Genomic DNA, 10,682 nt, shown 5'->3' on the forward strand with positions numbered 1-10,682 from the left:
ACATCAATTCATTTAGTGGGTATACTCTAGATGGAACTAGCAAAAGCTAGTTGAGTGATCAAAATGCTTTCAAATTGGCTGAAATGCAGAAGGCAAAAAAAAAAATTGTTTCATGTTTACATGCTTATCTATTGTAAATATTTCCCCCTGAAACTGATGTTATAATGTGTGCTCTCAGTATTTCTACTTAAAATGCATTTACTACTACTATAAATATTTAATAAAGCAAAATGTATGTAGAACACTCCTCTTGTTAATAAAGCATTTTCTCATGACATTTGAGACTGCACACAATTTTATTTATTTATTTATTTATTTATTTATTTTAGGACAATCATTTTCAAGTTCTTTATAATAATTAACATAATAACTAACGTGAAGAGATTGCACAAATTACTCTGCATTCCTATCTTAAGCACTTCAACAGCACAACTTTGTAACTACAGTACTTATTCAGAGGTAAGTCCAAATGATTTAAAATGGGGATTACTTCCAAGTAAGTGGCTATAGAATTGCTAGTACAGTTAGAATGAACCTGTGGTTGCCATACCTGGATGCTCTTTGTGCCACAAAAGGCTAGCAAATAGTTACTTGTTTGAATTTTATTACTGCTGTGTTGTTTTATTGCCTCTTGGAAATGCAACAGCATTCAGCACTATATTTTGCAGCAGGTTAAAACTGTACAACAAAATACAAATTCCACAAAAGAGTGATATCTTTATTAGCCAACCTAACAGAACAGAAATCTTTATTCCAAAAAAAACCAAAGGTGATCACAGCATGGCATTATTGACAAGACTGAAGCATTTTTGGTTACAGAGTATAATAAAAGCATATAGCAAATCAAACTGCTGCTCATTTGCATCCCATTTGCCTTAAAATCCAAACAATAGGTGTCCCTCCTTTCCCCCTTCTCTCCAGACTCAACCTTGACAGTTGAATGCACATTCTTTTCCCCTCCCATCTGCTCCTTAGCCAATCTCAACAAATAATACTCCTTCCACCCAGCATCACTACTGTAGTAACACAAGCCATCATTTATTAATATAACACACACACACACACACACAATCCTGAGAAGGGGCATGGTACAAAAGGTGCATCCCTCAGATAGCAACAAGGTCAACCTTGTCATTTATTATTCTGAACGAGTACCACAACTCAGGGGAATATTTTAAACTTAGGCAAAACTGAATTTATGGGAAGATCAGTTTTAATGAAGTAGTAAAAAATTATGACTCAGGGAAAAAATAATCAGGAATACAGGTTATCTTGAATACTATGAAACATTTTTAATGAGAACCAATGTGGTATACTGGTTTGAGTGTTGAACTAGTTCTCTGGGAGACTAGGATTCAAATCACTGTTTGGCTATAGAAACCTACGGGGTGATCTGGGGCAAATCATATTCACTCAATTGAGGAAGGCAATGGCAAACCTCCTCTGAATAAATCTTACCACAAAAACCCTACAATAGGGTTGCCCTAAGATGAAATCAACTTAAAGGGAGATTAACAATAAAAAAAAGCTAAAGTTGTGTTTAAATCTTGTGACTATTTTTAAAAAGAATACGGTATAATATTTTAAGCAACAGAATTGTTTATTACATTCTCTGTCTTTTTAACCTTCAGGTATTCCAGTCTGATGGTCTTTTGAGGTACAATGAACCTGTTTCCTGGTACAGAATGAACCAGGGCTGGAGCAAATCTCACAAGAATAACCTTTCATATCACAGAAGCCCATCTGGAAACAGGATAAGACAAAAGAACAAAAGCTGTGATGAAATCCCTTAAGAAGTTCAAAGGTTTAAATTTGGGTGGACATTTCTTGTCACTTCTCATTAAAGGCTTACGTCCCAAGGGGGAACCTCTCAACTCTGCAAGATGTTGTCGTTAAAGTGGTGCCTAACATAGAACTAGGCAGACACAACTGGTATCTGGATGTATTCCATCTGGACTGCTAGGATCATGCATTCAGTCTAAGTCTCAGTTGTGTTCAAGCTAGTTACACTGCTCATCTCTCAAACTTCTCAAATAGTTTAATTCTCCAGTATCTGTAAAGATACCATCATCAAAAGGAAATGTAAGGAAGAACATGTGGGAGAGAAGATGTTTTCTCAAAACGCCAACTGTGTTTTAATATCATCATGATCAGGTTCTATTCTTGCCCTGTAGTCTCTCAATCTTTACATGCTTGAGTAGCAGATTACAGATGGCTGCTTTCTTTAGGCGTCTGTGTTTTCCATCCTTCTTTATGTTTTCATGAAAATCTAAGATTTTTATAGACTGGGCTGGGAAGAGTGCAGCCCTCCAGGTGTTGTTGAACTGCATATCCCAACATTCACCATTATTAGCCATGTTGGCTAGGACTGCTGGGATGTGCACTTCAACAGCATCTGATGGGCAGTTCTTAGCTCTGACTAATCAGGTTTCACAATGGTACCAAATGCCAGATAGCTGCCACCACAAATTTGTATTTCTACAAATACACAAAGGGATTTAAAGTCACATGCACAACCTTATCACATGCATCCTTTCTAGAGTTAAAATAGCATTTTGTTGTTTTTTCCCCAATGTGCTATGCAGTGGGGACTTCTTTCCTCACTACTGCAGTTGAAGCATTGTAATGTTGTAGTGCTGTATAACGCTATACAGCACTATAATAAGTAGGGCTGTAAAGGAAGGTGGAATGGGGGGACAGTGAGTAATGTTTTTGTTCCTCTGATAAGCCCCCTTTGCTGGTGGGGGGATGACCGTTGTTTGGCAACTAATTTTTCTATAAAGGAAAAAAAGCTCTAAACATTTAGGAATCAACTGTGACCGCTTCTAGTTTGTCTGTTCTTCCTCATTCCTAACTTTTGCCATCTTGACCACACTCTTTTGTAGGACAGAGAAAGCACCAACAGATATACATCAATGTGACTTTTGCTATTTTGTGTATGGAGTTTATCACACTAGTGAGATCCCGCAGGAAAACAGGAGTTAAACGAGATTTAAAGCAAAATAATCCCAGAAATGCCCAAAGTTTATCACTCGACGTCACAGTTAACGTGAAATAATGCAAAGTTAACCCGAACGCAAAGCAGAGAAAACCAGCAGCTTTTTACCTTGGGAACAACCTGAAAGTAAAAAAGCTGCTGGTTTTCTCTTTTTGCGTTCGGATTAACTTCACATTATTTCACTTGGGCAGTCCCCTAGTGTGATAAACAACCAGAATTTCAAGTTTTGTTTAAACTCAAATGCACTTTAAATCTCGTTTAACTCCCGTTTTCCTCCCATTTTCCTGCGAGGTCTCACTAGTGTGATAAATTCATATGACAAGTTGTCCTGAGTCCATAGCCAGTCACTGCAAAAAACCCTGGAGTGGATCCAGAGTTTTTATTCTACTGTTAAAGAGACTCCGAGTGGGGTTTTCTAAGAATACCATTGTTAGAAGAAACTGAGTTGGAGGAAGCAATTTTTTGTCATTGTGTTGAGGAAATATGAGAGATGGTAGTCTATCTCACAAGCAGAGTATTTAGTATTCATGGTAGAAGATGAACAACTACCAGTCCCACAACACACCCAGGATCCTGCACAGAAATAAAATAGACTTACTCTTCATGAAGCGGGCTTACTTACAAATAATGGTTTCATAACATCTCATGGTGACAATGCTTTTTATCGTGCTATTCAGATGTGGAGTACAGAGACAGAACAACAGTCTACAAAAATGAAGGACAAATTCAGACTAACTGATGCAGGAAGAGTAGTAGTAGCAGCAGATGTGTGGCTAAGACCAATAAACAGGAAATGACATGAATGCACACTATTTCAAAACTATAAGAAAGCTATACCAACAAATGAGTATAGGCTTGTTAAAGTTGCTACCTGCAATACAACCCTTTTCCTTATGCATCTTGAATACCACCTCCCTTACTGTTCTAGATGATTTCTCCACCCTTCAGAGCAGATTTCTGGAAGACATAGAAGGCTGCAAGGGGGAAAGGAAATCCATGATGCCTATTCCTTCTGCTAGAAAGCTTCACTAGATCAAAAAGTTCCCACCATTTTAAAGAAGGAGCCTTTCCTTATGTTCACAGGAGGATTTTTCTGCTGTTTTTTCCTTAGACCTGTCTGGTTCCAATATTTTGTCAACTAACACTCTTTATGTAGATGATTGCAAAGAAAGATAAATAAACAAGCAAAGAAAAAGGCCTCTTTCAAACAAATGAAAAAGGAACATATGAGAAAAATAATTATTTGAGCCAAGTCGTACAGTATTGGCAAGCTTTCCTCCCACTAATAAGTTCCACTGACTTTTTGCATATCTAAAGTCTGACTTTTTGCAGGCATTCATATTGGAAGATATGGATTCAGATAGGGACAAATTCCTTCAGTGCAGATTGGTGTCTTTCTGCTGAAGACTTGTCTCTGCTTATTCTCCAGGTTTCTGTGGCATTCAGTCCCACAGAAACATAAATGGATTTTCCCCTGACAGGTCTCAGGACTCTACATTCCCAACTTCAAAAAACAAGAGGAGATAGTTCACATTTGGACTTCAGTGCAGGCCCCCTTTCTGGTTGCAAGGGAGATATGATTTAAAGGTTTTGTTATTTAAGACTCAGGGACTTTAATGAAAATGACAAACAATGCCTGCAATTATAGATGGTTATGTCTACTGACTTGTCTTTGCTTTTGATGTACTGCCTGTGGCTAAACAAAAACTCAAGTTGAGAAAGGCCCCACCCTGGCAATGACTTGTGCAACAACAGAGTGTGCTTTAAAAATAAAAAGTCAAGGGAAAGAGGTGGGAAAGGGTTTGAGATCTGTTTTTTCTTTATGTGCGTGGCTACAATTCTAGTTTTTATAAGCAAAACAGGAAAGCTGAAGAGAAACTTTTGTGGCAGAAAGGGTTAAATGAAATACAACTCTCCTTTTCCTGTGCAGTAAGGATTAGTAACCAAACAGAAGCTAGAAGGAAAAAAAGAGGAGGGTGTTAGATTGAACTAGAAGACTGAGGATCTGGTTCGGGATATTCAAGTGGAGCTCTAGGGGTGGCATCCTTGCCTCACTTGACGTTATCCGCATACTCATGTGGCAGGTAAGTCTTAACTTTGGATTACACAGTGTCTGGCTCTCTTTGCTTTCCTGTGCCTCCCATTCTCCACTTAGTGCTTTGTCCTGTTGCTCCATCAGTTTGATAAAAAAGTTTTAAAAGCGTGGGAGTGGATAGGAGACAAACCAGCATGTCAGAGTCTTGCAATGACAAACATGAGATTTCCTGGCAAAGGCAGAAGGAGAAAGCATCTTTGTGTATTAAAGTAATGTTAACTCATTTGTGGCCTTCCCAGTTGTTCCAATGTATGATCCAATAGCTGTGATGACATTTCTGTTGTGGGGGTGCATGTGAGTTCAGAGCTGTTAACTTTATCGGGTCTTGAATCGTCTGCCTTTGGGATAACCCTTTCATATTTTAGCCAAAAAGGCAGAATGTGCATTAGCAGAGTTTGCATGTGCAGGAGAACGATAAGGGAAATTTTGTTTAGATGGCAGGGGAAGAGTTCACGTACTGGGAAAAGTGTGCTACAAACTGTGCAGTTGGTTTCATTGTACACCAGCTTCCGCCTATTTAACTTATACTTCTATGTACATGAGCCCAGGTGCTTGGGAAAAGCAGCCATGGCTCTCTTTAGTTCAAACTCTACTCACACAGAAATATGCCAGCATATTTAAGTGCCAACAGCTGAACAGGCTCTTCTCTGCTCAAGGCAGCCAGACATAGATGGCATCATAAAATGCAACTGGCACAAAGGAGGGTTTTTGGCATGGAATGATTAAAAAAATCATGCTGCTGCAGGTTAAAAATGTTGGTATGAACAACTGCAAATAGTAGTTTGAAGTGTCTCAAATACTTGTTTGATCTTGTAGACAAGATCATGTGATTTTTTTTAGGGAATGGGACATCTTGTCTAGAGAAGCATTTGCAAGATCAGAAAAAGAGTCCTGCTGGGATCATCTTTCTTAGATGTGCACCAAAGAGCTCACTTGGTTTCTTTAACTTAAATCCTATAATGGTTATTAGAAGCATGACTAGAGCATGAAATCTACTAGACCGTGACTACTAGAAAGACATCCTATGTCTTTTCAAAGCTGCACAAGAGAGGCAAACATTCAATAGGCATAGTTTCCCCACTGCTAATGTGTACAGTGCCGAAGAAGCTGTCTCTTTAGGGAGGGATGAGAAGCAGTAGCGCACACGTACAGCATGCAAAAGGTCCCGGGTTTAGTTCCTGACATCTCCAAATCCAGCTGCAGAACTGAGAGACATATGTTAATTTCTCTGCCCAAGGCCCCAGAGAGCAGCCGCTGTCTGTCTAGAAGAGTAATATTGGACTCTGCTCTTGTTTTGATTTGCCATTAAATCTGCTTCAAGTTACAATGACGGTATGAATGAAAAACCTCCAGTACACCTTGTTGTTAAGAGCCCTGTGTAGGTCTTGCAGACACAAGGCCATGGCTTCTATGACTGAGTCTATCTACCTGTAATTCAGTCTTTTTCCTTTCCTACTCCTTTTGGCTTTACTGAGTATTACTATCCTTCCTGGTGAGTCATGTCATCTCATGATATGTCCAAAGTATGATAGTTTCAATTTAGTCATTTTGGCTTCTAGTGAGAATGCAGGCTTGAATCTTTTCTTAAAGTCATCCATTGTTCCTTTCAGCAGCCCGTAATACTAACAGATTTTTCCTACAATCAGAAGATTGTAGGTTCGACTCAGGATGCAAGGGCCATCCAGTCCAACCCCCTGCCATGCAGGAATCCAAATCAAATCATCTCCGACAGATGGCCATCTAGCCTCTGTTTAAAGACCTCCAAGGAAGGAGACTCCACTACACTCCGAGGGAGTTTGTTCCACTGTCGAACAGCCCTTACTGTCAGGAAGTTCTTCCTAATGTTGAGGTGGAATCTCTTTTCTTGTAGCTTGCATCCATTGCTCCGGGTCCTAGTCTCTGGAGCAAGTGAAAATAAGTCAGCCCTCCTCAGTATGGCATCCCTTCAAGTATTTAAACAGGGCTATCATATCACCTCTTAACCTTCTCTTCTCCAGGCTAAACATCCTCAGCTCCTTAAGTTGTTCCTCATAGGACATGGTTTCTAGACCTTTCACCATTTTACTTGCCCTCCTTTGGACACGTTCCAGTTTTTCAACATCCTTTTTGAATTGTGGCGCCCAGAACCGGACACAATATTCCAGGTGGGGCCTGACCAAAGCAGAATGGAGTGGCACTATTACTTCCCTTGATCTAGATACGATACTCTTACTGATGCAGCCTAAAATTGCATTGGCCTTTTTAGCTGCCGCATCACACTGTTCACTCATGTTCAGCTTGTGGTCTACTTGGACTCCCAGATCCCTTTCACACATAGTCTTGTTCAGCCATGTGTCTCCCATCCTATATCTGTGCATTTTATTTTTCCGCCCTAAGTGCAGTACCTTGCATTTCTCCCTGTTGAGGTTCATTTTGTTAGCTGTGGCCCAATTTTCTAGTTTATTCAGATCATCTTGAATGTTGATCCTGACCTCTGGAGTGTTAGCTACTCCTCCTAATTTGGTGTCATCTGCAAATTTGATAAGTATGCTCCCAATTCTGTCATCCAAGTCGTTGATAAAGATGTTGAATAGCACTGGGCCCAGGACAGAACCCTGTGGGACCCCACTGGTCACTTCTCTCCAGGATGAAAAGGAGCCATTGTTGAGCACCCTTTGCGTTCGGTCAGTCAACCAATTACAAATCCATGTAACAGTTGCCTTGTCTATCCCACATTTTATAAGCTTGTTAACAAGAATGTCATGGGAAACTTTGTCAAAAGCCTTACTGAAATCAAGATATACGATATCTACAGCATTTCCTTCATCTACCAAGCTAGTAATTTTATCAAAGAAAGAGATTAGATTTGTCTGGCATGACTTGTTTCTCTGAAACCCGTGTTGACTTTTTGTGATTATGGCATTGCCTTCTAGATGTTCACAGACTCTCTGTTTAATGATCTGCTCTAGAATCTTTCCTGGTATGGATGTCAGACTAACTGGACGATAATTGTTTGGATCCTCTTTTTTCCCCTTTTCGAAGATGGGGACAACGTTTGCCCTCCTCCAGTCTGCTGGGACTTCTCCTGTTCTCCAGGAGTTCTCAAAGATCATTGCCAATGGCTCCGATATTACTTCTGCCAGTTCTTTTAATACCCTTGGATGTAGTTCATCTGGTCCTGGAGATTTATATTCATTTAGATTAACAAGATATTCCTCTACTATCTCCTTACTTATTCTGTACTGAAATTCCCCTATTCTGTCCTCTGCTCCATTATCCTCAGGTTGAGCACCCTTTTCCTTTTTTGAGAAGACTGAGGCAGAGAAGGTGTTGAGTAATTCTGCCTTTTCTCTGTCCCCTGTTAACATTTTGCCATCCTCTCGACGCAGTGGCCCTACCATTTCCTTCTTCTTCCTTTTGCTGCGGACATATCCAAAAAAGCCCTTTTTATTGTTCTTAACCTCTCTAGCAAGCCTGAGTTCATTCTGCGCTTTAGCTTTTCTGACTTTACCCCTACATGTGCTTGCTATTTGTTTGAATTCCTCTTTGGTGATTTCCCCATTTTTCCATTTCTTGTACATGTCCCTTTTTAATCTTAGCTCAGTTGAAAAAACCTTAGTCATCCATCCTGGTTTCTTGAGACACCTCCCATTTTTCTTTCTCACTGGAACTGTTTGGAATTGTGCCTTCAGTATCTCTCCTTTCAGAAACTCCCATCCATCCTGAACTCCCTTCTCTTTTAGTGTTCCTGACCATGGACATTAGGACATTACCACTTGAGCCCTATTCTTGCTTCATTCACACCCAGTTAATAAAAACAGTCACATACCAGTTTCAGAGCAGCCATTAATTTCACAATTGGAGCTGCTTCTGCTATTGCACTCTCTTCCTGCAGCCTCTTTAACCCCACCTCCCTGCCCTACACTCTATCCAACATGTCTTTCAGTTTTTGGTTTTTATTTTAACCTTTTCACACAATTCTGAAGTTCTGTTAATGTGATTTTAAGTTTTAAAAACAAACAAACAAATAAATAGAAAATAAATTAATAAAGGAAATCAAGCCTGTTTGGTAATAGTGAGGGGGAGCGGGGATGGTGGGAGAGGAGATACCGCCAACATCGCTACTGCTCCGACAGCAAATTTTCACACTTCAGGACTAGCATGATTGTGAGCTCACTGATGGGGTTCCACTGTTAGTGAAAAGGGGTTCCCAAACCATGCTTTGGAGACACAGTAGCTGTGGGTCAGAGGTGATGTCGTGTGATAAGTATCTTCAGAGGTGCTTTTTTCCATCTGTGATTGTGGTTTAAAAGCCATTTGTAGTAATCTCCTTAGTGTTGGGAAGGACTCTAGTTGACCAGGGTGAAAATCCCCACCCAACCCTGGAAACCCACTGGATGACGTTGGACAAGTAACACTCTCTCAGCATGTTACTTTGCCTCAGAGGATGGCAATGACACACCTGTGAATAAATCTTGCCTAGGATATGATAGTCATAAGTTAAATATAATTTGAAGGAACATAACTGTAATGGATATTCTAGACTTTCTTTTCCGCCAAAGGCTCCCAAGGCTTGGTGAAAGTGGTGGTGTGATGATGATGATGACCAAACAAACTACAAACTCGGGAGGTGGGTAATGTTTTTATTAGGATACCACATTCTATCAATTCAGAGCTTTAGGATTCTTCAGAGTGCCTGATGAAGAACTGTAGAGCTTGCACATTTTGTATGAGAAGTTGGTCCTAATAAAGGTATTGCTCACTGTGGATTTTGGATTCTGAACTCCCCACCCCACCCCAGTGGATCAACATGGCTTTCATCCTTCCTTCTTCACCTGACTCCTTCCTTCCTTCTTGATGATGACACTGAACTATTTAAGACAATTTATATAAAATATGGAAAACAGTATCAGTAAAGACCAGAAGTAGAGTGATCTATGTGAGAAATTGGATGATGACAATATAAAATATAATATTACAAAAAGTTAGCGGCTTTGTGGGTAGTTTTCACCATCCTGAATTTATTTATTTTGTGTGTGTGTAACACTGTTGTTTGTGGATCTGGTAATTCCACAGTTGCTTGGCATTAGCTAGGTCATATGTAACAGGTATGTGTGTGTTTGAACATGAAACTGCAATTTAGCTTGTAGCTTCTCTTTGGTTGAAATAGAGCTAAGCAAGCACGACATATTCAAATCTCCAGAGATGTTAGAAACATGTTAATGGAACTCAAAATAGAAAAACCATTTTTGGAAGCTGGGAGAAAAAGTTTGGGCCATATTTTAAAATATTTGACAAGCAGTGTTATGTAGTACTATATATTATTATTGTTTACATAACAATGAAGATAGACACTCAGATAAAACGCCATAGGTCCAAATTGCACATTATTTGAAACACGAAGTTTGATTTCTTGATTTTTAAATTAAACCAAGGAGGGGACCTGTCACCATACCATTTGCATCAGGGAGGGGAGATTTAACCCTTTCCCCACTGTAATGGAGGGTGATTGCACATGGCAAGTAACAACAATACTCTCACTGCTGCCAAAGGGAGCATTTTGAGTATTGCTGTTTGTCTCTCTCTGTGTGTGTGTTCAGAAATTTGGGA

The 10,682-nt window shown here is 39.7% G+C and overlaps 1 protein-coding gene across 2 annotated transcripts in view; it reads left to right on the forward strand.

The window, feature by feature from the left end:
* Positions 1 to 4,967: 4,967 nt before the first annotated feature.
* Positions 4,968 to 10,682, forward strand: part of PAPLN (papilin, proteoglycan like sulfated glycoprotein) — a 90,985-nt gene continuing 85,270 nt past the window's right edge. For both annotated transcript variants that reach the window (XM_042446920.1, XM_042446922.1), the window contains exon 1: positions 4,968 to 5,082. In XM_042446920.1, coding sequence (XP_042302854.1) covers positions 5,074 to 5,082 — 9 coding nt within the window. In that variant the 5' untranslated portion in view covers positions 4,968 to 5,073. The remainder of the gene's footprint in view (positions 5,083 to 10,682) is intronic.

Source organism: Sceloporus undulatus, chromosome 1 (assembly GCF_019175285.1).
Source record: "Sceloporus undulatus isolate JIND9_A2432 ecotype Alabama chromosome 1, SceUnd_v1.1, whole genome shotgun sequence".
Classification (NCBI taxonomy): Eukaryota; Metazoa; Chordata; class Lepidosauria; order Squamata; family Phrynosomatidae; genus Sceloporus; species Sceloporus undulatus.